Source organism: Phyllostomus discolor, chromosome 14 (assembly GCF_004126475.2).
Source record: "Phyllostomus discolor isolate MPI-MPIP mPhyDis1 chromosome 14, mPhyDis1.pri.v3, whole genome shotgun sequence".
In the NCBI taxonomy this organism is placed as follows: Eukaryota; Metazoa; Chordata; class Mammalia; order Chiroptera; family Phyllostomidae; genus Phyllostomus; species Phyllostomus discolor.
The window spans coordinates 18,097,640-18,123,027 of NC_040916.2; the positions used below are offsets into that span (position 1 = coordinate 18,097,640).

At 41.3% G+C, this 25,388-nt stretch overlaps 3 protein-coding genes across 4 annotated transcripts in view; 2 read left to right on the forward strand and 1 right to left on the reverse strand.

Annotated features, from left to right (window-relative positions):
* Nucleotides 1–622, reverse strand: part of TOR1AIP1 (torsin 1A interacting protein 1) — a 37,587-nt gene extending 36,965 nt beyond the window's left edge. The window contains exon 1 of the mRNA XM_036015855.1: nt 445–622. The gene's annotated coding sequence lies outside the window, so the exon portion shown is untranslated. The remainder of the gene's footprint in view (nt 1–444) is intronic.
* A 187-nt stretch (nt 623–809) lies between these two features.
* Nucleotides 810–25,388, forward strand: part of LOC114511891 (torsin-1A-interacting protein 2-like) — a 30,918-nt gene continuing 6,339 nt past the window's right edge. Inside the window, exons 1-3 of one of the 2 annotated variants that reach the window (XM_036015852.1) lie at nt 810–923; nt 20,527–20,705; nt 22,676–23,200. In XM_036015852.1, the coding sequence (XP_035871745.1) occupies nt 20,672–20,705; nt 22,676–23,200 (559 nt within the window). In that variant the 5' untranslated portion in view covers nt 810–923; nt 20,527–20,671. Of the gene's footprint in view, nt 924–10,914; nt 11,043–20,526; nt 20,706–22,675; nt 23,201–25,388 lie in introns of those variants that run through there. The other variant, XM_028530718.2, reaches the window with a different exon arrangement.
* Nucleotides 11,041–13,447, forward strand: LOC114511991 (torsin-1A-interacting protein 2). The gene has a single exon (XM_036015854.1). It carries the CDS (start codon nt 11,506–11,508, stop codon nt 11,899–11,901), a length of 396 nt encoding a protein of 131 aa, XP_035871747.1. The 5' UTR covers nt 11,041–11,505; the 3' UTR covers nt 11,902–13,447.

Genomic DNA, 25,388 nt, shown 5'->3' on the forward strand with positions numbered 1-25,388 from the left:
CACTTAGGTACAACCTTGTGAGTGCTCAAATTGCTCACCCTCATTATTTACACATTCTTGTAGTCTTTGAAAATCAGTAGACAAAACCTGCTCAGTGGGGTTAGCCCTACTGCCTCCTGGGGTGGTTGAATTCAAACCTACTTTTGCCCACCCCTGTACTCATTAATTCATATAGTTATTAAACATTAATTAAATTAATGAGTGTATTCTTTATCCGTAGGGTATTAGGGAAGACAGATATACAAAAATTATAAATCAGATTAAATGACCACATTAATATGTTCTTCCCATTTTTCAGGTTTCACATTTATAAAATTAATAGATCCATATAGTAGTTGTTTTTATTCATCATTTGCTACTATCATTTAGCAGACACCGTTACTACATAAGCTCTTTTACAACAACCCCACTGGACAGGAGCAAACCGAGCTTGACCACACGCACCTCGAAACGGTAGAGGCCGGGTTCAAGTCGTCTGAGTGGTGCTGGCCCCTATCATTGGGTGGAGCCTCTCAGTGTGTTGGTTCCCTGGGTTCTTGCAGCCTATGAATTAGGGGGTCATTGTAAGAGTTAGGGTCCTCTTGCAGAGATGCCCGCCTTGCCTGTCTGTCATACAGCAGCACGAGAAGGCCGGGACGTCTGCACTTCTGTTGCGCGCACGCACCACAGCCCGGCGCCGGCGGCTCGCAGGGCAGTGGAGAAGGGGGGCGGGGGGCGGGTGTAAACTGAGGGGGCGGGGCAGAGCGACTACCAGTCCCAGCATTCCACGGGCGCCTCCCCTACCCGCAGAGGTCATCATCACGTGGACAGGCGACATTCTCTTCGGCCGGCGTCCGAGGGGTACTGCCTGCTTTCGTGGTCCAGAACGCTGGAAGTGTTCCCCTGACATTGACCGTGGTCGCTTTAAAACTCTGCTGGAATTTGTAAGTACACGAAATCTGTATACAACTTTTCCATGTTTTAATATTTGATCTGATCTGTTTTTGAAAAATCTTTCGGAAACGATCTCTCCCCACCCCCACCTGCCTACTGCAAAAACCTTAAAACGAAGCAGGTAGGGGGTATTTTTGTTTTGGAGTAAAAAGAGAGAAACAAAGAAAGAGAAACAATCGTGTAAATATTACATAGGGTAGGGTGGGGTTAAATGTTTGGTTTGGACTTTGAGACGAGGAGCAGAATTCCTATGAGGCTGAAAGTGTAAACGGGAAATTTACCTGTGCCGGGCGGCTACTCCCTTTACTTCCGTACCTAACAAGAGCCCATCTTTTGTCTTAATTCCTGTTAGATAGTAACCCCCCACTCACTTTTTGTAATCTTAATGGCGCTAAAAAGGGCAAAGTTTAAGTTTTAGTGAGACCCTACAGTTACCATTTTGTTTACATATTTGTCTTCCCACTTGTATTTCATAGCCGATGAAAAAGTTTACCCTCTTTTTCTCTCCTTCAGGAAAGTGTTTAGCACCTCCTATTCTATCAGTAGTGCGTAATTGCTAGACTTCACACTGAAACGCCGAAATGAGTTATCTCACCCTGATGCAACCTACTGGTTTTGCTTTCCGTTTTAACTGTCTTTAGGTTTTTAAAACATTTTATTTTGGATCTCTATGAGAGATCCTTTTCTTGACTCTTTGTTTAAGAATTAGGGCTGTGGCAGCTAAGCACATGTTTAGAATATGAATGGCTAGTCGAAAATCGTTTAATTTAAAAAAGAACTTTATGGTGGAAGAACTTCATGGTGGAAGAACTAAAAATGTTCTTGAAAAACCTTGTGTGGATCAGAAAATGACACGATGTGAAAACTTGGAACGCCTCTTCCCAGCAGTGTTTATTATGCTGAATGCAGAGTCCATAACTTGGTAACCAGTTTTGCTGATAGCGTATCACGAAACCAGGAGTGACTCATTCTAGTTCTATATCACTTAGTTTCCCTCCTAGCGTAGAGACGGTAATACTAGGCCAAGAGTTTCTATAATTCACAAATAAAGTAACATAAGAATTTAGGTAATTGTTTGAGGATTACAGGATATTTTAATAATGTGTCTTGAATATAAAATTTATTTTTTGCCTAAGGTTATTTTAAATGGTATTCTTTGGAAATTCACATTTCTCTGAGCCACCTGTTTTTTTGGGAGGAAAGTGTGCTCAGAGAAGTCTTGTTTGCTTTATGCTGTCTTTCATTTTTCAGGTAGAATTGTAACTGTATTAAAATTTTATTACTATTCCAGATCTTATGACTACTGTTGTGTCCCACAGGAGATAATTCCACATAGTGATTATACTTTACCCACACTTGGGCACAGCCAATCCAGCATTTGCGAACAAAGAAGCACGTCCCCAACATTGGTTATGAGCTTAGACTTTGGAGTCAGAGCTGAGTTGAATTCCTGTTCTATCAGCTGTGTGACCTGGGCAGGCTGCTTTATCACTGAGTCCATTTCCTCATCTGGAAAGTGGAGATAGGCAGGGTTGTTTGGAATACTAAGTGGGATAGCTTAGACTCAATAAATGGATGATATTATTACTAATTGGGCTACTTTGCTCTTTACTACTATTATATTAAAGGAGTTGTTGGTGCATGATTTTGATAAAACAGAATGGAAGAAAATGCACTCATAATTCCACTACCTCAACAGATCAAATTGTTTTAATTTTTTATATTTTCCTTAGCCCTTGACCATAGGAATACCTGATATCAATCTCATAACATTTTTTTAAAAACAATTTTACAAAAAGTGGAATTTAAAACATTGGTTTGTTAACTTCTGAGGGTTTTGTCCTATTTATATAAATAGAGCTCTCGGGTCCTGTACTTTATTCTAACCTGCTAGTGAAGATAGAGCGGGACTTTCCTTTGGCACAATTTTCCCTGCTTTCCCCACTCCAAAAAACAAAACCTCTGGATGCACTTTTATTTAATAATTCAAACAATAATAAGGCTTCTGAGGACTTCTTTTGTGCCCCATAGCTGTGAGTTCTGCACACGCTTTCTCCAGCCTTCACAGTGCCTCTTCCACCCGGGCAGTCATTCCATCTCGGGGGGGAAGAAAACCGAGGCAGAGAGAAGAGCTCAGAGGCTACGTGCTGGAGCAGGCCGGTCCGGCCCAGGCAGCCCGACTTCAGAGGCCGGTGCTGCAAGGGGCTTGATGTGTGCAGTCCCCATGTGGCTGTTAGGTCACATGTATAGGCAGGAGTTGATGGGCACTGACTAACAACCTTCGTGTGAAAGTAACAGGATTTGTACTTTGTAGCTACCACTGTGGCCACCACATTTAAAAACATAATAGGAAAATAAGAATAGGGAAGTGTTTAGTATCTTAACAAATGAGGCATTCACCTATAGTTTTATTAGTTGTGGCAGTAAAAATATGATTTATACCCAAGTCATGAAGACTAATTTTCCCCTTTTTTATGAGGGATACACATAGTAAAGGAAATACAGGGTTTATAGTGAAGGAAAACTAGCTTTCCCTCGTCAAAACAGCGCATCATAAACCATCTGGTGAGTCTGTTAACCTGCTAAAATGCAAACTCCTGCACCAGACCTTCAGAGATTCTGGTCTAGTGGGTCTGGGGTGGGGCCCAAGAACTTATATTTCTAACCAGCTCCCAAGTAATGCTCATGATTTCCAGCCAATGATTTAACAAGGAAGTAAATATTGGTGGTGGCTGTCCAAGCTCTGGGCCCGACGGTGAGAACACAGCACGGTGAGTGCCCTGGCTCGTAGTTTTTAAACGCGACCTTCCCATGAAAGGAGGCAGGAGTTTTTTGGAGTAGTCGATTCCAGGGCTTGAGGCAGAGAAAACACAAGATCAGACTGGAGCACTTTGTGGTGCTTGAAATTAAGGAAATGCTCACAAAAAGTTTGGGGCTTGCTGGAACAATTTGAGTGACAAGATGAAAGTGATAGCGGGGGACTTCAGTGCATAGAATAAAGTAAAATAAGTATCCATGAGTCCAGGGTAACGTGGTGGATTAAGTGGAGGAGGCACAACTCTTTCTTACAGAAGAATTCCAATGAGTAGACATGGAAAGCAGGAAATAGAAAGTCACCATTAGGCAAACAATACTGTAGTAATTACTGTGGACAAATCTGCCTGTGAGACTAGTGGGTCAAAGTTTGAGGAAAATCAGGATATTTGCTTAGTCTCAAAAGTATGTCCCCCAAGATAATTATTAGGTAGAAAGGAAAAATGTAACTCAACAGTTGGAGATACCATGTTAGCAATCTATTGAGGTTTGCATCAGCAGTGGGTGCCAGGAACCCAGCGAGAAGATGCAGCTAGAAGGACGGGTCATCATTTCTGTGGTGTTATTCTTGTCAAAAATGCATCACTTCTTGTTTCTGATCATGAGGAAACATTGTACAAACCCAGAGTGAGGGATGTTCTACAAAATAACTGGCCAGTGCTTTCAAACATGGCGGGGTCACACACCCCAGGGAAGGCCACCAAAGACAGTAAAATTGGAGAAACTCACATTACAGATTCAGGAGAATTAACAACTAAATGGAATGTGGGGTTGGACCCTGGAACAAAAGTGGGACATTAGTGGAGAAACAGGTAAAATTTGAGCAGTCTGTAGTTTAGTTAGTTGTACCATTCTACCAATGTTACTTTCTTGTGTTTTTATAATTGTACTGAAATTTATTTTTCAGTACAATTGTACCGGTTAATGAAATGTTGATTTTAGGAGAAACTGGATAAAGGTATAGGGGAACTCTGCATATTTTTGCAGCTTTTGAAATCACAGTCATGCGCCACTTAACGACAGGGACACGTTCTGAGCAGTTACGCCATTAGGTGATTGTGTCGTGCGGACATCACAGAGCACAGTTACAGGAACCTAGACGGTGCAGCCCACAGCACACCCAGGCTGCATGGTGTATACGGCCTGTTACTTCTAGGCTGCAAGCCTGTGTAGCATGTTTCTGCACTAAACAGCCTGAGATTAAATCAAGCACAATAAATAATGATGCAGTCAAGAGTCTTGGTAAAGACGAGATGTTTTACAGCAAACATTTCTTTATAAGTAGAAAGAGTGCACTCTGAGAAAAAGACACAAAAGGGTAGTATAGTAAACACAAACCAGTAACGTAGTATTATGTACTGTACGTAACTCTGTGCTTTGCTTTTATACAAGTGGCAGTGCAGTTGGTTTACACCAGCATCACCACAGACACAGGACTAGTGTTTTGGGCTGCAGTGTCTACAGTCAGTGGGTGATAGGGATTTTTCAGCTCTATTACAGCCTTAATGGGACCACGGGCCTATATGTGGTCCTATGCATAGTCCGCCGTTGACCTCATCACGTGGCACATGGCTGTAGTTCAAACTAAAACGTTTAATAAAAGTGTGTTGGCGTGATGTGGACACTAAAGGTGGTTGGGGGAGCTGAGCTGAAACTGGGCATCAGTTAGGCTTCCCACTGTGGAAAATCTTAGCAGACTCTTCGATCCCTCGTGCACTGCTTTTTGCCTCTACTGGTCGACCTAGACCTGAGATCCGAGTCAGGGGAGCTGGGAGGGAGTAAGAAGGGAAGGAAGGGAAAGAAGACTTTCTGTGCTCGGGAAATATGTACAGTGTCTGGAAAATTGTGAAAATAATAATACTGGCATAGTGTTAACAGTGGGTATAGTGAGAGGAAGCAGGCAAGACTTAGAAACTAGTTTTAAACACAGACACAGAGCTGGTACGTGTACAGAAAAACCTAAGCTTGGCACGAGGCCTCCCTGTGTAAAGCTGCATGTTAACACAAGGTTTAGCAGCCCGTGTTTTAAATCGAAGCTGTAGAGAAAATTTGAACCCTGGACTGTTAGTCCTTTAGGGCAAGGCAGATGGCAGTGCACGAACGCATTTCGAAGCCAGCATTCCCCCTTATGGTATGCTAGCAATGCGCGCGCACACCTGTTTGGTCAGTCCTGGGGTGAGGGGAGAACATTCTGCAGCTGTTGCCTAAGACAGGATCGTATTTTCCCTTTGGCTTATCTGTCCCTTGTGAGAGGGAACAGTGTGTGTGCTAGATGCTGCTGAAGATCGTCATCTGGGGCCTTCTCCCACCCGCAAGACTCAGCCAGATCAGAAGTGCTGCTTCACAAAACTTAGGCTTGTTTTCAGGGGCATTCATTTTCATAATATATTTTGACATAGAATTTAGTTTATATGAATTTTAAAAGATGAGTGATTCCTTTTTTCATCCTCCTTAATCCCCCATCATCTCAATTCCAAACTGGTTGTGAACTATGAAACTTGAAAGGCTTCACTTAAGATGTTTTGAATCTTAAAGAAACTGTCTTGTACCAAAAAAAGTCAACAGTTTTGATTATTGATTAGCCTTCCTATTGAAGAAAATATTTAAAATGGGAACTCAAGAATGTTTAAAGCATTTAAATTCTTTCTATGTGCCTATCTTTGATTTTATATAGCTTAGGAGGAGTGGGCTGAACTGAAGTGTAAGGGATATATTTGCCTGGAGAAATCACCAATCCTGACTCATTCCAAAACTTATATTACCCTACCACCAAAAAGAATAAGGGATTAATGTTTGTCTGTCAAGGGTAGATTTTAATTTGCTTACTGTCTATTCAAGAAATAGCAGAGAATGAAATACAATCAGGATATTAGAGAAGGTAAATTATTTAATATGTATTAAGCTGCCATTGTTAGTGTATGTAAATTTCAATGGATTAAGTAAAACTGCATTTTCTATTTTGGTGTTAAAGTACTATTTTCTAATCTAATAAAGTTTCAGGAAGAATCTTAAATTTACATTAGTTCTCACACGCACAAAAAACTGATTTGAGTTTTTCTTTTGTGTAGTATTTGTGCAGTGGGGAAACTCTTTAAACTTTGATTTTTGCCCACTGTTGTTGGTTAGGTTGGTTAGAAAATAAAGGCATTCCATAGCTTCTTGTGTGGGCCTTCCTAAATTTCCTAAAATCTCTCCAGTCTTTTTATATCCATGTAAAAACCCTCAGCTTTTACCTAAAATTGTTGCTAGTCTGGATTCCCTGGTCATCTAGAAGTTGTGTAAGATTTTTCTCTCTCTATCCATAGAACGTGACATTGGGCCTGGTACATGGTGGTTTCTTTAATAATTTAAACAATTGTGTTTAATAGTCAGTAGAGTAATGGCAGTTAAAGATGTTTTCAGCATTTCTATAAGTCTGATCATAATCATACTTGCCCCTTAAGTTAATAGAGTTGAGGAAGGAAGCACCACCTAATGGTTCTGAGCCATTTCAGATTCCTTTGGGAGTCTAGAAGTACATAGTACTCTCCTTCCTGGGGAAAAAAACATGCATATGTGTACATGAAAAAAATTATACATAATTTCAGGAGGTTCAGGACTCCCTGAAATCTATCCTCAACCTTTTTGTGTTGAAGTGAAAAATTATGAGAGATCATTTCCCCCACATCCACCTCAATCAGTATAGATACACAATTGAAGAGTATTCTTTTAACTTTGCAAAGAGTTTAGGAAGGCTTTCTAAGCACAATAGTCACTGCTTCAGAAAGGTGGTATTTTGTAGTGGCTTAGAGTACAGGCCCCAGAAGCATCTACCTGGAGTCAAGTACTGATTTCTTTATGTCCTGTGTGATCTTGGGCAAGTTGCTCAACCTCTCTGTTTCTTCATACTGTAAGGATTACGTGAGGTAATGCCTGTAAAGTGTTTTGAACAGATAGTGGCACTCCATGTGAGTGTTAGCCGTTGTCAGTAAGTATTATGCCACAGGCAGGATTACTGTTGGATACCTGGTCAGGTGAGGTTCTCTGGGCCGTCTCTTCCTGGATGGTTCCCTGTGAGATAACATCCCCTCTTCAGACAGACCCCCTCTTCAGACAGACGTGTGCCTCTGTGACTCAGTGGAGGACGCCAAGATAAACTGTCTTTCCCATAACAGCGTTGGCTAGGCCTGTTTTACTTTACTCCTATGAAGACAGTTGCTCACAATTTTACGAGACAAACAAAGATCCAGATCCTCCCTTAAGGCTCCTCTTTGCCTCACTGTGTCACTCCCCCACCACGCCCTTGTCCTCAGGGCCGAGGACTGCTGCTGCTCTCCTTGTCCGCACCGTGAGAGTTTCGTTTGCCTGTTAATCTCTTTTTCTAGCCCGTTGCTATTCTCACTCTACCCTTTCTTTTTAAATTGTAAAAGATCGAATAGGGGTTATGTAAGCTATTAGGATTTATGATTCAGTGGAAAAAGAAGATTTGATTGTCCTCTCCCGTTGCATCTCCTTCCCTCTCCAATTAAAGGTAATAATTATCCTTGTGCTTATCTCTTTCTTTTTAACTTTATTCCTAAACAATGTATTGAAACTTTACGTAAATGGAATGCATGTGTATGGATTCTTGCTTTCTATCTTTCAGCGCGATAGTATATTCTTGAGTCTCACCTATGTCTCTGTGTACCGTATTCCACTGTATGGTGGTGCTTCCATTTATTTATCCATCCTGCTGTTCATGGACATTTGGGCTTATACACAGTACTTCCACGAATAAATCTTTTTATTCATGTTTTTCAGTGCACATATGCAAATTTCTCTAGAGTATAAAAGCCTAGAGTAGAATTACTGAATTCTAAGACATGACATCTTTGGCTTTGCTAGATTAACACCAAATTAATTCCAAAGTAAGTACACCAGTTCATGCTCTCGTTGTTAGGGTTTGAGGATTCAGGATGCTACTTATTCAATCAGGAAATGTTTATTGGGCATGCACAGCAGTAAGTAGACAGAAGTGCTCATCTTAGGGAGTTAATATTTTAGTAGGGGCTAATAACTGAGATAGTTAATACATCAAAATGGGGCATGTTTTATGGGGAAAAATGATCAAAACAAGGGGAGCGGATGTTATCTCACTGCTGTTGGAGTTATGGGGGTTAGAAAAACAGGGGAACCGTGACTAGGAAGCTCTGGGCTTCGTGTCATAAGTCATAAGGACATAAAAAGACACAGGTATGGTGAGATGGTTGGTCCTGATGCTTTCAAGCAGGCATTGGTAGTGGAGCTGTTGGGGCAGGGGTCGCGTGGAATTTGTGAATCTTGCCAAGAGCATTTTTGGAGGCCCTCTTCACTCATCCAGCAGTGATAAGGCTAAGGAATGAGTGAGGGGGCTGGTCATTGGGGCTTTTACTCTGAGCCCTCTTTGACTCCTGCCCAGAGGCAATGACTTAAAAGAACCAGGAGCGGGCAGTCTTGTCTGGAGCCTATGGAATGCTAGTGTTCTCTTGATAAAGGAACACTTGGAGCTCTAGTGCCTGCTTGACTCTTGAAGCTGGAGAAATGAAGATTGGGGTAAGGATGGATCTATTCTGAGCATTTGGGGCTAAATTTAGGGTTTCCACTTGACCCTGGTAATGGAGATGTCTGGGGGGAGGGGTGCTTTTGTCTAGAGTCTATGGAGCCCCTCTTGTCACACTTGTTTATTATTGCCAGTCTGGTGAATGTGAATAGTATCTTGTGGTATTAATTGAATTGCCCCTTTTTCATTCTAAAAATCCAAAATTCTGTATCTTTTCAATGTCAGACTCAGTCATGTAACTTTACTGCTCACTTCTATGTTAAACCTGATGATCATGTGGGTGTATTTGTCGTGTACAAGTTCCGTGCACTAGACACCCGAGATTTCCCAGTACAGCTAAAACTGCTGCTGGTGGCTCTTACCAGTAGACCCTCAGGGAAAGCCATATGCCCTCTGGTCAGCACAGAGGTCTTTGAGTCAGGGACCCCCGCCATCTGTGTATTCTGCCTGGGGAGGTGAATCTGTAGCTCTCACCCAAAAATTGTTACCTAACCTCAGAAAACACACCAGCAGCTCTACACCAACGCTGTCTGCCCCTCATCTGGGGCTTCTGTCAGAATACTGACCCCCTGCTGCAGCCCTGTCGGAGGCTGCCCTTCAGTTGCCTTTTAAGCCTGCCGTTTGAAAATCTGAGAGGCACAGCTACTGTTGATGACCTGTAAGGAAAATGCTTTGACTACCACAACTAAGGCTGTAACTCCCTCTGCTACACAGGCCGCGTCTTCGTACCGTTTTAACGCTCGTGCCTTCCCTGTGTTCCTTAGCACTCTCGCAGCGTCAAGCCTCAAAATTCATAAAACAACATCGGAGAAAGTCAAGGTATGCCACGTACTCTGATGATCTGTGGGACCCCTAGGTGGCTCTCTGGTTGTTCCGTGGGTCGCCCTACCCTGCCTTGTCACCCTACCCCGCCTTGTTTACTTGTTACATCCATTCCATGAAGGACTGCAAAGGTGATGATAACATCTGCAAATTCCAACTGATTTTCCGTGTTTTCTGAGAATTGCTCGGGACTGTGCCTTTACCTGCCCTCTGAAACCTACGGAGTGCACAGCCCTGTTAGAATAGATGTGGGCAAGGAGACTGGCCCCTGCTGGTTTCTTTTTCAGCCTTCAAAAGGATTCCATCCAATTTCCTGTTGTTGCCTAGTAAGAATATTATTTGATAATTTTGTAAGCTTTTTCCTGGGTGGATGGAAGTCTCTTATAGAAAGGCTGTCACCATTGTTACCGTTCTCCTACGTGGTAGGAGAACCAGAGTTGGCACCCACTTCACAAAAGACGTGTACAAGAAATCTCAGAGTTCTACCAGGTTAAACATGATTATACAGACCTGATTATTCCTGAAGTACAAAGGAGTAGAAAAAGAAAACAGTCCTTAAAAAAAATTACACTAGTACAAATCTTAAATGACCAAAACCCTTCCGTGTGCCCAAATAAGCACGAGAATAACCCCCAGCAGATAAACTGGTTTGAACCCAAATGCGTTCCAAGTGCATGTTTGTAATAATATTGTGAGCAACTCAAAACCCATTATGAGTCGTCTGAAGTGTTATCATTTACAGGTGTGTGAAGCATTCCCAGACCCTCCAACCAACTCAGCGTCAGCTCCTTCTCTGACGGGGTCCTGAGTAAGGTCCTCCCAAGAAAGACTTCACTGGATCCACGCTCAAGAGGACTCTCCCAGCTTTTCCTGACCCCCCTACATCGCTGTAAAGTGCCAAGACCTTAACACTTGGGTACGTGTATCCCAGCGGCAGGACTGCCGGCGCCCACAAAGATACGTTGGACCCGTCAGCTCCTCTCTCTGACCAAGCAGACCTAATAGCTGACCGGCAAAGCAGCGTGGGCCAAGTGCCTCTGCCTGCGATCATCAGCTGATTAACGCACAAGAAAAAGTAACTAATTTAGCTGGGATTAGAAGGAGCTATTCTGAGATCTGTGCTCCTAGCAAGTGACTGATAACGTTAGAGGCTGGATCAGTCGCTGAGCTGAGAAACTGAGTGGCAATTGAGTGAAAAATAGACAACGAAGTCTTGAAGAATTGCACGGAGGTGCAAGCCAAATTTAACTCTCTCCAAGTAGTATTAGTCGGACTGAGAAATTGCTAAACCACACGTGTGATAGGACTGGTTGTTTGGGGGTCTTTGTCACTGTTTTCTCTTAGTGTTGTATTACTTTCTGTTACAACTGGAGCCCGAAATGTTCTCCGATAACTCCCATTGCCCTGACTGTGGACAACAGTGGTTCCCTAGTTTAGAACTGGGCCACTGGTTGTACCAAACTGAGCTTATTGAAAATGAATGTTACCAGGTATTCTTGGACCGTATTAACAGGGCTGATTATTGCCCTGAGTGTTATCCCGATAATCCTGCTAACAGAAGCCTGGTTCTTCCTTGGTCTTTCCCACTTGAGTGGGCTCCCCAGAATCTTACCAGGTGGACCTTTGAAAAAGCTTGCCACCCGTTTCTTCTGGGTCCTCCGCTGGTTAGAAAAAGGATACATGACTCTAGAATTGCTGGTTTTAACCCTGCATTACAATTGATTTTGACCAGAACAGACACGACCTTAAACAAGAAACTTGGCCAAAGCAAGTAACTTCTTAAACCAGTTAAAATCATGGCAAGTCTAGAGGATTTTGTACTAGTAACCCAAGGAAGATGAAAAAAATTAGTCCTTTTAAATCTGGTCCAGACGGTCACTACTTTGGGGAACTGCTTAAATCATTGGGTCTGTTACCATGGTCTACACCTATTTTGTTCAGCTTGAGTTTGATCAGTGTTGCAGCCAGACTGTTCATCTAGAACCAGATTGTTTCATGTTCCCTGTGTTTTGGAATTAGCTGACCCTTTCTAAAAAGCTCCACAGCCTAATCGCTGACATATGACAAGGTAGTTCTGGAGGAGATGCCTCTAATTATGTCCACCAGAACGATATTTCTAGTGATGACTTCTGTGGCAGAGCATCTTCATTGTAGCTGGATTTTAGATTATTTTGGTAAAAGAACTATGCGTTTTAGTAAGACACTACATTATTCTAAACCCTGCCTCTTATATATTAATCAGCAATTTTATGTGTGTGTGTATATATATATAATTTATTCATATATAACCATGTATTCATCATTGCCTCAGTTTGGCCTTAGTGTGACGTTGACATTATCGATACTTGGTCACTTAGAGTAAGTCACATTCTACCAGGCAGCACCTCACAGGGACACACACAGACATGCAGAAACGCCACTATCTACACCGACTTGGCTCTGCATAAACAAAGTCTGTCCTGTCTTTGTGGTGACTGAGCTGCAAGTGTCCTACCCAGGAAACGGAAAAGTATCTGTAGGAGATAGGTAACTAAAGGAATTATTGAGCTTGGCTCCATATACATTAGGCGCAGTCTAAGGGAGGCATCTTTCTTAAAACTAAGACGGTCTTGCTAGACGTCAGCCATATTCTGGCCTTTACTTGTTTGTGAGAACCACAGAACCAGAGCTCGGGTTAAGAAACTTAGGAAGAAATGGTTGAAAACATCTCAGAGGCCACCGAGCAAGTTTAAAATTCCACTTAAGATGCTAGATAACCCAGTGCTTGTGTAGCAACTCAGCAATGTTCTCAAGGTCCCAGGTTCTTTCTGTTTACCCCTCTGGGATCCTTATCGCATTGACTTCTGTCCTCCTGGTATCTTCTGTGATTGGAATGTGGTATGTTGCCGCTTCAGGCATTTCAGTCCCAGAGGCTGGAATTAGGGAGCAAAAAGGATTCTCCTTTCAAGACCCTGTCTTATTTGGTAAGAAAATCTTTCTTAAAAGCCCCTCACCAATTTCTTCATACATCTCATTAGAAGGTACTGGTCACAAAGGGGCCTGGGAAGCCAGGCAGAGGGGAAATGGGGCTGGCAGTGCCTGGATAAGGCCCACTATCTCCCCTAAGAAAATGAGTGTTCTTTTAGGGACGAAGAGGTGAGGAATGAATGGCCATTTCTGTGTAAGAGATCCTGCCTGCCACCTGTTGCGAAACCTGAGGTGATTTGTTAGTCTGTATAAAGAATGTACCCCGGAGACCCACCTGTATCTGTTTGCCCTATGTCTGTCCTGGTGCAAGTTCTCTCCTGCTATGTTGCTGAATAAACTGTGTGGACTGCTGAACCGAGTGAACACTAGTAGTTTATCACCAACCCTTGGTTAAGAACTCCTTCACTATCCTGAAGCTTGCTCTGAAAAGTGAGCACGTTCTTTGAGGTATTGCTTTTGAGGATGGTATGAAGTTTAACATGATTGTCCCCTAAATATTTTCAGATATATACTGAGAAACACTCCATATATGTTGAATTATAGTTATTAGCAAAATAGAGAAAAAGTCTTTTTTATTTCAACCAGGCTCTCCTTTTTGTACTAAAGATAAATTAAGTAGATTTATGCCATTGTTTTTCAAATCAGTACTTGGATGAGCTTATCAGAAATGGGGAGTTTCTTGACCTTACAGAAATTACACATCCTTGGGTTGCCCACAGGGCCCAGGAATCTGCATTTACAAACAGCGCCTTGGGAGACCTGTGTAGGTGCTCTGCGGGCTGTACTTGGAGCCATATGGCAGCAGCATAGGCATGGCGTTTCGTCACTGGTTTAAAAGCATGGGGATTGAGTGCTCATAAAGCTGCGAGGTGGTGACTGTCACTGTACCTTGCTGGTGACACAGATTCCCCATCAGACTGAGGGTCACTTGATATTTCAGGTTACAACTCAGTCACACTTTTTCTCATTAATTAAAATGATTGCACTAATGTAGCCCTTGTTACAAACAGTTCTAGTTCTCTAAGGTATGTATATGCCATGTGAGTATATACACAAAAGAATAAAAAAATAATTTTAATATTACATTGAAAGGGGTACTTTGCCCTCAGATGTAATTACCACATACCTGCTATATGGTTTGCTCCCAGACACAACATGTGGGAGAGTTCATAAAATTGAGCAAGGGAGGAAATTTAGAAAGCTTTGCAGCTTTTCAGCGGCGGTCATTTCAGTTAAGACAACACTTGGTTTAAAATATTGTAGATTATTCTAGAATACTCAAGTTAATGAATAATGAGTTTTAAAGTATAAGAGTGTTCTTAAAATTAATTTTTACGGCAATGCTCTGGAGGGTTATCCACTCTTTTGGATTATGTGAGCCACATCACTCTGTGCCTCCATACTGTGGAGGAGCTGATACACCACTTACACATGATGGAGGACATTTACAAGATGACTTTCATAACTACTTCGTGATACTTTATGGCAGACCTGGGAGTGGAAGGTTAATGGAAACATGCTGAGGCAGACGGGGAAGAAAATGTCTCCTCAAGGGAAAGCTGTCCTGGGTTGTGGGTGACTGTGGGAAGATTCATCTCTTAGTCATAGGAGAAGGAATCCCAGGCGAGCAGGCAAGCCCAGGCAAACAAAGCACTCTGTGGCACCTAAAGAGTACGTGGCCATCAGCACGTCGCAGGTATCCTCCGTAAAGCGAGATGAGTCATACCCCTTCCGGCTCTGCAGTCTCCCCTAGCAGCCCTTGGCTCTCTGTGGACTGTCGGGCATGCCACCCGAAAACAGCTTGCTGTAGGGGAACCACGGTGGCCCTGCAGCCCACTGACCTTCGAGTGCTGACTGTTGAAGGACCGTGGGCGAGTTAACCTCTGTATCCACTTTCTTCATCCGGAAGAGAGAAGGCATCATCACAGCCCATGTGTCATAAGATATTTGTGAAGAGGAACTGAGTTAATACATACAGTGCTTTGAAGGCGCTCAATAAACGTTAGCAGTTATTGTCATTGTGTACGTTTTATGGGGGTTGTTTCCACAGCAGGATTGTAAGTTGTTTGAGGGCCAAGGTAATCTGCAGCTTTTTAGCTCTAGAGCCTAAAATGGCATCATTCATTAAAATAAACTTTTAAAGCCAGAAGACAAGACATGCTTGTTGGATCCTGACTGCCACACATGTGTCCTGATGGCATTTATGTCTAAACTACCATCCTGGATGGACCGATTCTCGCATGTTCTTCTCAGCTGCTGAACTTCTTATTTCCCTCTCCTTTTTAAAAGAAATATTTGCATCTCAGTGTTGCGGGTACCAGTGCGTCCTGATACCTGCCTCTTCCCTCTTCTCCAGGTCCTCTCCAGCTCTCCATCCCCTCCCCTCCTGCTGCCTACTCCCCCTGGCCAGGATGGAGCAGAGGCTGGGGAGGTCCTGCCATTTCCCAGCAGCTTTTCTTTTCCTGTCTCCCCACGGCTGGCTGTAACAAAATGTAGGGGGGACTGTGGTTGGATGGTGACTCAGGAATGTAAGTTCATTGCGTTTGGGCTCCTAGAGTGACCACTGCAGGCCTTTTCTATCAATTCTTTTCCCCTCAGAAGCCAATATATTTTATTTCAATTACTCATTTAAAAAAATAACTATACCCAACATATAGAAAAAGGCATAAAATAACATTCACCTATGTACCCAGGTCACGAGAACATTTTGCCACATTTATCCGTTCTTTCTTTTAAGATGCTTTATAGATGTAGTTGAATCCCATCCTTGAAGCAAGCACTAAGTGGAAGTTTATGTCATCCTTTCTATTCATGTTTAATCTTATATATATATTAAACTGTACAGGGCAATAAAGAGAATTGGGTACTTTCAAGTTTTTATTCATAACATTTTTATATGTATAACAATATGTAATACGCATCAGTTTGTAGAGCACCCTTACAACATGTAGGGTGGAGCCCACTAGACTTGCTTGAATCCCTGCAGTACAAAGGCCAGTCAGTCAGTGCCCCCGACAGTGAACACCTGCCAGGTTGTTGCAACAGCACCATTGGTCCGAGGAGATGGAGCACGAACCGTAGCCGCATCTACAGAGGAAGCAGTGAGGCAAATTTGCTTAGCTCTTTAGGGCAGTCCCGGGATATTGAAACCTCACGGCTCTAACCTGTCTCAGGCCCTCCTGGAGACAGTCAAAGCAAAATGATAAGTGTTCAGAGTCACCGGGAAGTGGAGATGACTGACAGTGGAAAATGAATCGTCACCTCCACATACTGGAAACCAACATTTCACCATTGACCGTGAAAGGGTTTCCCTAAACATAAGTGTTTTTCTGCCACGAGAAGCACACAGGGTCTTCATCAGTTCATTTTTACAAAAGATGCCTTCCAAGGTGTCTGTTGATGGATGTAGTATAGAGTGGTTTTTCCTACCACAGCAGAAAGTCTCTGACATCCCCATTTCCATTAGGACGAGGCTCCTCGCTTCCATTACGCAGCTCGGAGGTTCTAAATGCGCACGCTTCCTGGTATGGATTGGACATGTTCAAAAGATTGACGTGTTTCAGGAGTAGTGGCCTCCAGATCTCCCAGATACCACAGCATGACACGTGACATGTTACAAAGGGCCTGAATGCAAGGAGATACAGGAATGGCCTGTGCCTTGAGGCGAGGGAGGTGTTATCTCAAGCATTTGCAAGATTATAGGAATACCTGTGGCAGTTCCTTTGCAGATTGTTTTTCTAAGTACATTTTATTGATTATGCTATTACAGTTGTCCCATGTTTTTCTCCCCTGTATCCCCCTCTGCCCAGTACCCTCATTCCCTCCAACATTCCTCCCCACTTAGTTCATGTCCACTTAGTTCATGTCCGTGGGTCGTACATATGAGTTCTTTGGCTTCTCCCTATACTATTTGTACCCTCCCCCCCATCTATCTTGTACGTACCAGTTATACTCCTTATTCCCTGTACCTTTTCCCCCGTTCTGCCCCTTCCCTCTCCCTGCTGATAGCCCTCCATGTGATCTCCATTTCTGTGATTCTGTTTTTGTTCTAGTTGTTCGTTTAGGTTTTTTTAGGTTGTTGTTGATAGTTGAATTTGTTGTCATTTTACTGTTGACAGTTTTGATCTTTTTCTTGGATAAGTCCCTTTAACATTTCATATAATAAGGGTTTGGTGATGATGAACTCCTTTAACTTGACCTTATCTGGGAAGCACTTTATCTTCCCTTCCATTTTAAATGAGAGTTTTGCTCTTGGATGCAGATCCTTGCTTTTCATGACTTTGAATACTTCTTTCCAGTCCCTTCTTGCCTGCAAGTTTTCTTTTAGAGAAATCAGATGATAGTCTTATGAAAACTCCTTTGTAGGTAACTGCCTTGCTGCTTTTAAGATTCTCTATCCTTAATCTTTATTGTTTTAATTCTGATGTGTTTTGGTATGGCTCTCTTTGGGTCCAATTTGTTTGGGACTCTAAACTTCTTGGACTTGTATCTGTTTCCTTCGCCAGAATAGGAAAGTTTTCTCTTGTTATTTTTTCAAATAAGTTTTCAATTTCTTGCTCTTCCTCTTCTCCTGGCACCCCTATGATTGGGATGTTGGTACATTTAAAGTTGTCCCAGAGGTTCCTAAGCTTCCCCTTGATTTTTGAATTCCTGTTTCTTCATTTTGTTCCAGTTCAATGTTTATTTCTTCCTTTTGTCCCAAGTTGTTGATTTGAGTCCCAGTTTCCTTCCCTTCACTGTTGGTTCCCTGAATATTTTTCTTTATTTCACTTTGTATAGCCTTCACTTCTTCCTTTATTTTGCAGTCATAGTCATTTCTCTGAGCATCCTGATTACCAGTGCTTTGAACGCTGCATCTGATAGGTTGGCTATCTCCTCATCACTTAGTAATTTTTCCAGAATTTTGATCTGTTCTTTTATTTGGACCAAATTTCTTTGTCTTGGCTCACCTGTTATGTTGTAAGGGGCAGAGTCTTAGGTACTCACTAGGGCAGGGCAACCCACCTCACCACGTTGTGGCGCTGTATGTGGGGGAGGGGTCAGAGAAGGAACAGTGCTGCTTGCATGGCTCTTGCCCTGCTTTCAGTCACTTCCCTACTTCCCACAAGGAAATGGGGCCCTTTCAGGTGCTTCCTTGGTGCTGATTCCTGGGTGGGTGGGCTTATGTACATTCTAGGACCCTATAGGACCCTCCAACAGACTCTCCTGAGAGACTGACAGTTTCTCCCACCATGGCAACCCTCCACAGGTTTTTATAGCCAGAGGTTTTGATGCCTTATTTTCCTGGCGCTGGAACCCTTGGTTGTGCCACTTGTCTGGCCCCCTAGTTGCTCCTCCCAGTTTTTATCTGCACGTGAATGTTGGACTTCCCAGTCCACCAGCCACCGCCTTGCTTTGTTTCTCTCCCCCTGGCTTCCCATCTCTGCCCTTCCTACCAGTCTGGATGAATATTTCTTCTTTAGCTCCTTGGCTGTCGGACTTCCATACAGTTAGATTTTCTAGCAGTTCTGGTTGTTTCTTGTTTTTAAATTGGTTGTTATCCTTTTGGTTGTGCGAGGAGGTAAAGCATATCTATCTAGACCTCCAACTTGGCCAGAAGCCTGCAGATTATTTATTGGCTGCAACCTATAGTAATACATTTTGTTGCCAATTAATATATTTTGAAAACATTCCATTATAAAGCTTATTGAGGATATTCTACATGCAACAAAATGCAGATTTTAAATTTGATGACAATTGTAACCACCACCTCAATAAACATACGAAACACTTTCTTGACCTTAGAATGTTTTCTCATGCCCTTTTCCAGTCAGTTCTTCTCCCAGGAACAAACTGATCCAATTTTTGTCACATAGTCCATAGGTCTACACTCGCAGAAAGGAGGCCTGTCCCTAACTCCTCCCTTCCCTTCCCATTGATAATTGGCACTGCTCTTCATGCACTCGTTCATTCATATTATTTTCAATTAAACTGTGGAGTTCTTACTCTATACCAGGCACTGTGCTAGGCATTTGGGATAAATATTTTAATTTTTAAGATTACATTTTACAAAATTGTGCTGAGAAGGAGACAAAGAAGGCTAGCCTGTCAAAATAACACTTTACAAAGCTCTTTCACATATATTTATTTTTTTATTGTGTTAAACTTGGTATATAACATTATATAAGCTCCAGACATACAACATTATGATTCAACATCTGCATACATGACAGTGATCACCACTAACAGTCTTGTTACCATGCTTCACCATACAATTGCCTCCATGACCCTCTGGTAACCACCAATCTGTTCTTTGCATGTTTGTTTTGTTTTTCATTTGTTCATTTTTTTTTAGATTCCACATATGAGTCAAATGATACAGTATTTGTCTTTCTCCATCTGACTTATTTCACTTAGGTCTAGCCATGTTGTCACAAATGGCAGGATTTTATTCTTTTTTATGGCTGGGTAGCACTCCATTGTGTATATGTACCACATCTTTATCCAATCATCCATTGATGAACACATTGGTTGTTTCCATATCTTGTCTATTGTAAATAATTCTGTTATGAACAGAGGGGTGCATCATTTCAAATTAGTGTTTTCATAGTCTTTGGACAAACACTCGGAAGTGGAATTGCTGGATCATACGATGGTTCTTAATTTTTTTGAGGATAACATACATTTTTGTATTTAATCCTCATGGCAGTCTTTAATCATTTTTACAGATATTGAAGGCTAGGTAACTTCAGATACTGTTTTTAACAAAAAAGATTTTGACTATAAAGTGATATAATTTTTATTGCTTATAAATTTCCTCTGCTTTTGATTCCTCTTGTATGTAGCTCATAATTTATATATCAGTCTTCTTTGAGTACTGCCTAAAAAGGCATTGTATAAAGGGTTACTTCTCTATATTTTCCAAAAGAATACCACTAAGAAGGCAGTAATGGAACTCCAAATGTGTATTTCCTACTCCAAATACCAGGCAATTATCTTAGTTTGCAGGTGGCCCCTGTGCAGGGTTACCTGTTAAGGATAAACTCTGGACAGGCAAAGTCTGAGGAATTTATATGGGACAGAAACTGAAGACATAAAGGACATCTGCAATGAGTAACTCAGCAGTGACTTCAATTTCTACTCTTAGAATTACTTTTTACTTCAGTTTCATAGATGTCCTTTGTAAGATTCTGGTCACTTGGTCTTATCTTTTCAGCCACACAGGAATATATTAGGAGATTATGGCATTCAAAGTTAATTATATGAAGCTGTTTTCTGTATGTAGTCTAGAATGTGGAATGGGATCCTCAAGAAAGGCAGAAAACATTTTTTCTTCACTAGAAATCGTTTGATACAGGAAACACTACTCATACTAAAAAGATAAGTTGAAATTGGCATTTCTCCTATGTATGAATAAAAAGTCATTTACTTTCTTTTGTTTCATTTTATTTTAGTGACTGTATATATGCCTTGTTTCCTGGGTCCACGGGAAGCATGAGTCTGTTGGGACTTGGGACAAGGAGAAAACAAGACATCTTCACAAGAAAAACCAGATAGTAACGAAAAATATCTCGAAGTCTGAAGAGACAGAAGACAAACATGGCAGACAGAGGACTTGGGGATCCTGCAGAGGGTAAGATAAGTTTGTGCAGCTCTGAGGTTGGTGCTGTAGGAAACTAGGGCTGTGCTGAGAGAAAATCTCTGACAACTGACCGAAGCCTGAAGCTTGGAAGTAAAACAGAAATTAACTTAATTCATTAATTTGTTATGGTTATTCTTATTCTTTCACATTTATTGAATTTACCATAATACCAGACCTTAATTGTAAGTAAAATTAATGTTTCAGAAACTCCCATAGTAGGGACCTATACAGTATTGGAAAAATGCAATGAATCAGAAAAAGACTGTAGACAAATCTTTATTTATCTAAAAAATCAAGATGGTTTTAAAAATTAAGAAAACAGTGATGTGCTATATATTTAGAGGGGATTTTTCAATTATAGGGAAAGATGAAATTTAAATTCATCTGACTTATGTGTATACAGAGGATATATACAAAATAGGCAAAATATAGATTTTCAGAAGAGAAGAATGTCATATTTATTTAAATCTTTTACTAAGGATGTTTTTTAAAAAACATAAAAGAACAGTATCATGAACCCCCATGTATTCAACATCTAACTTCAACTATTACCTACATAATGTGGAACTTGTGGCCTGGCTTGGAATCTTTAAGTGTGAATCCAAGACATTACATTATTTTATTGGGGAACAGTTTTCTTCTCTTGAAAGTATATTTTTAAAAATATAACCAAAATAGAATTATCACACATAAAAAAAATTAATAGTTATTCCTTAACTTGTCACATATCCAGTGAGTTACTCACCTCTACCCAGTTGTCTCAATCACAGCTGGGTTGTATTTTTTTTCTCTTTTTGCAGTAGGGTCACACACTGCATTTAACTGATGTATCTTTTAGATTGCTTAATTTTTTAAAGTTTTATTATAGAAAATTTCAAATGTAAAAGTAGAGAGAGGGATGAAATGAATCCCATGGAGCCATCAAATGGCTTCATCTGCTGTCAACATATGGCTAATACTGTTTCATCTAGCCTCCCCCACTTCTCCTTTCCCCCATACCATTTAACTAGAGCAAATTCTATCTAGACCTATCATTTTAGCCATAAATACTTGAATCCTTATCTCTAAAAGATAAGGATGCTTTTAAAAAAATACCATCACAATACCTTTGTTGTTGTGAAAGGTGAACAAAAATTTCTTAGTACCATCAAATTTCTGGCATTCGGATTTTCCTGATTGTCTCATAAATATTCCTATAACAATTGATTTCTTTGACAATGGGTCTGAACAGTGTGTCCACATTGCATTTGGTTGATGGGTCTCTGATGTCTCTCTTAATCAGCAGGCCACCCATCCTTTTTTTCCTTTTCTTGACATTTATTTTTATTTCTTGCTCTTACTAAACAGAATCTTTTGTTCCTTTGAATGTCCCACATTCTGGGTTTTACTGATTGCATTCCTGAGGCATAATTTAATGCATTCCTCTATCCCTGTACTTCTTGGATCCTGGTAGTTAGCTCTAGAAGCATGATTAGAATCAGGTTCAGCTGTTGTACAGGAAGAGTTCCTAGGTGGTATACTTCCTGTTGCACTGAATCAGGAGGCAAATGGTGGCTGGTTTTCCCTCTTTGTGTGATAAGATTGATCAGGTGGTTCAGCAGTTGTCACTCTGGTCATCCATTACAAAACTTCTCATTAGCTTTTTGTGGAATGGTTTAGTTGCTGTTGATGACAATTGCCTAGATCCATTATTTCATTAGGGAAGAGGATATTTTAATGCAACCAAACATTGGTTCTGTCATTCAGAATAGTTTTACACTAGTATTGTTTCTTAAATTCATTAACATAATAAATTTGTTTGTTTTGTCTTAATCTCCTTTAGTGGATGTCAAGAGAAACAATGTTTAGGAAGAATGCCTTGTAAACCATAAAAGTCTATATAAATATTACTTATTATTTGGGGACCTTGTTAAAATACAAAAAAGGAATCTTTAAAAAATGATACATTTTTATCTCCATAGACTCTCAAAAGGATTTGGAAAATGACCCATCCATAAATTCTCAGGCACAGGAAACAACAGTCACAGCAAGTACCGTTGAAGAAGCTCAGGCCCTGAGCCCTGCCTCTGGCCTCAACAAAGACCCCCAAGAGGTTGAAACAATAGGTTCAGGAAGTACAGGTACAGCTGATCCATCAGAAAGTCCTGATGAAATAAATTGTGGGCAATACCCAAAGGATGAAACAGAACATGAGACCAACCAGAGTTTTCAGGATGGTGAACAAGAGCATCAACTCTCTTCAGAAAGTCTGGGTGAAAGTGAAGAACCCTTGCATCCAGAACCCAACTGTTCTCCAGGTGACGAGGCAGAAAGAGCAGGTGCACCAATAGGGAGCAGCTCCTCGGACCCCCCTGAGGAAGTGAGCAGCAGACCCGGAGCTTCCCAGAGGCCACCTGCTGTAGACTCCCTGGGAGCCCAGAGTCTTGGTCCTTCCAGTGCAGGGCTGGAGAGCCAGGGGACACTGAGGAGGCGACTGGTGGAGCCAGGTGAGAGTCCCCACTGACCTTCTGTCCCGTGTTGTATTGATTGCTCTGTTACCGATGATACAGCGTAGGTCAGGGTCCTTTCCAGAGAACATCTCTTTCCTTGGGCCTTGTCCAAGGTCACATAAAAAGATATGGCTGAGTTGGAATTAGAATGAGGTTTCTTCTCTCCTAGACTAACTCATTCCACTCCATTAAATAAACTGCATTTTTAAACAATGGTTTCATTTATTTACTAATTGTATTAGTGTAGTATGATGGGGAAAAAAAGGGCATGACTTTAAAAAAATTCACCTCTGACTTTTTCTTTATCTCTCATGAGCATGTTTTCACTTAACAATTTTAAAAATCTTTTGTTTTGGGAAACTAAATGCTACAAAAATCAAGAGATGAGAAATTTAAAAACCAACATCTATGGTGCAAGTACCATTAATGCAGTCATTTCAGTTTTATAGGACTTTGGGCAAATCAGTTAATTTCTCTCTATCTGATTCCTAGTCCCCTCCCCAGCTTGTACATTAAGAACAAGCATCATATCTTCCCTTATGAAGATAATAGTTACAGTGTGCTAAGTCCTTACTGGAAGTCAAGGGCCATGGACTCTAGTTGTGGCCTTCCCCCTTGGGTGACCTTCGGCAAATCTCTTCACCTCCTGTTACTTGAGTTTCCTATTTATAGAATGAAGAAGTTGAACAAGTTGGTATCCAGCTGGTCTCTTGCAGCTCTCACCTTCTGTGACTGTATGTATGGATTTGTATTTTCCAAGTACTCTGAAGAGCTCAGCCTGAAATGCCTATTTACCAGTGCAAAGGAGTATAAAATATAAGACACTCTGTTCCTCAGGGACTTAAGGGCTAGAAATTTATGTTTCACTATAAATCCATGACTGATCTCAAATATATGTTTCATTCATTAATCATTAGGATGGTCTGTAACTTCAGCAAAGGCAAGGATTATGTCTCTCTCATTCATTGTGTTTCGTGGCACCTGGCACGGAGAAGCAAGTCCGTGAATATTTGTTAATTGAAGAAATGAATGAAAGCTATATGGATCATTAAATGCCATCAGAATTTCACCAGTGTGCAGGTTCACTGAGTAGAGGATGAAAATATTGTTTTAAAATGTAGTTTATTTGTGGGAAGCAACTTAATATAATAGAATGAGCTAATCTAGGAGATGAGAAACCTTGTTCTAATCTCAGCCACATTTCTCTATGTGGCCTTGGGCAAAACCCTTAACCTCCTTGGACCTTTGGCCATAATAGGTAAGGTGGGAGGCCAGAGTGGACGATCATTAAAGATCCTTTCAGTCTGGGGGAGTGATGGGGGGAAAGTGGAGACAACTGTACTTGAACAACAATTTTTTTAAAAATGTGAAAGAAAATATATAAAAAAAGATCCTTTCAGTCCTTAAATTCTGTGATAGGATATTTTAAAAATCTATTTTTTGTGGTGTGATATGACTAAATGAACTATCCTTTGCAAGTGAAGATGATTCTATTTCTTTACTTAATACAGTATGATATTTGAGTTATTTTTCCAGGACGTTTATGGGCAATACTCAGCTTTCACTATTGAGTGAGCTACCTTGCTGGGGTCAAGCACACTTACCTCTACACTCTGGAACAGGGGTGTCAAACTCATTTTCACTGGGGGCCACATCAGCTTTGCAGTTGCCTTCAAAGGGCCAAAATAATTTCGGAACTGTATAAATGTAACTACTCCTTAATAGTTAAGGAGTTGCAATTACATTCAGCCCTTTGAAGGCAATGATGAGGCTGATGTGGCCCCTGGTGAAAATGAGTTTGACACCCCTGCCCTACAGTGAAATACCTTAGAGTGCTACAAAATCCTGTGCTCCTTTGTACCCCACATTTTAAGATTGGTGTCTCACCCGCAACTACATTTTTATATAGCTGATAAACGTTCTTAACCCTGTAGCCCTTGCTTTATCTACCTCCTTCACTAAGAGTTTCAGACTTGATTTTGTGAGCTATTTTGCAACTGTACAGTAATCTCTCCTGGCACTAAACTTAGTGCCTCTGTCCTTTGTGTACTTGGGGCCCCGAGGAGCCATGTGAGACTTGAGCACCATAATTCGAGCGTCACTGTCGCGTAATGCTGAGTGTTGTGTACAGCTGGAAGTTCTTAAATCACTTCTTAATTTTGTACATTTTTGGTTGACTTACATA

Excerpts from the sequence above, each read along its gene's own strand:
- LOC114511991 (XM_036015854.1), top strand. The coding sequence starts at position 11,506 with ATGTTCTCCGATAACTCCCATTGCCCTGACTGTGGACAACAGTGGTTC.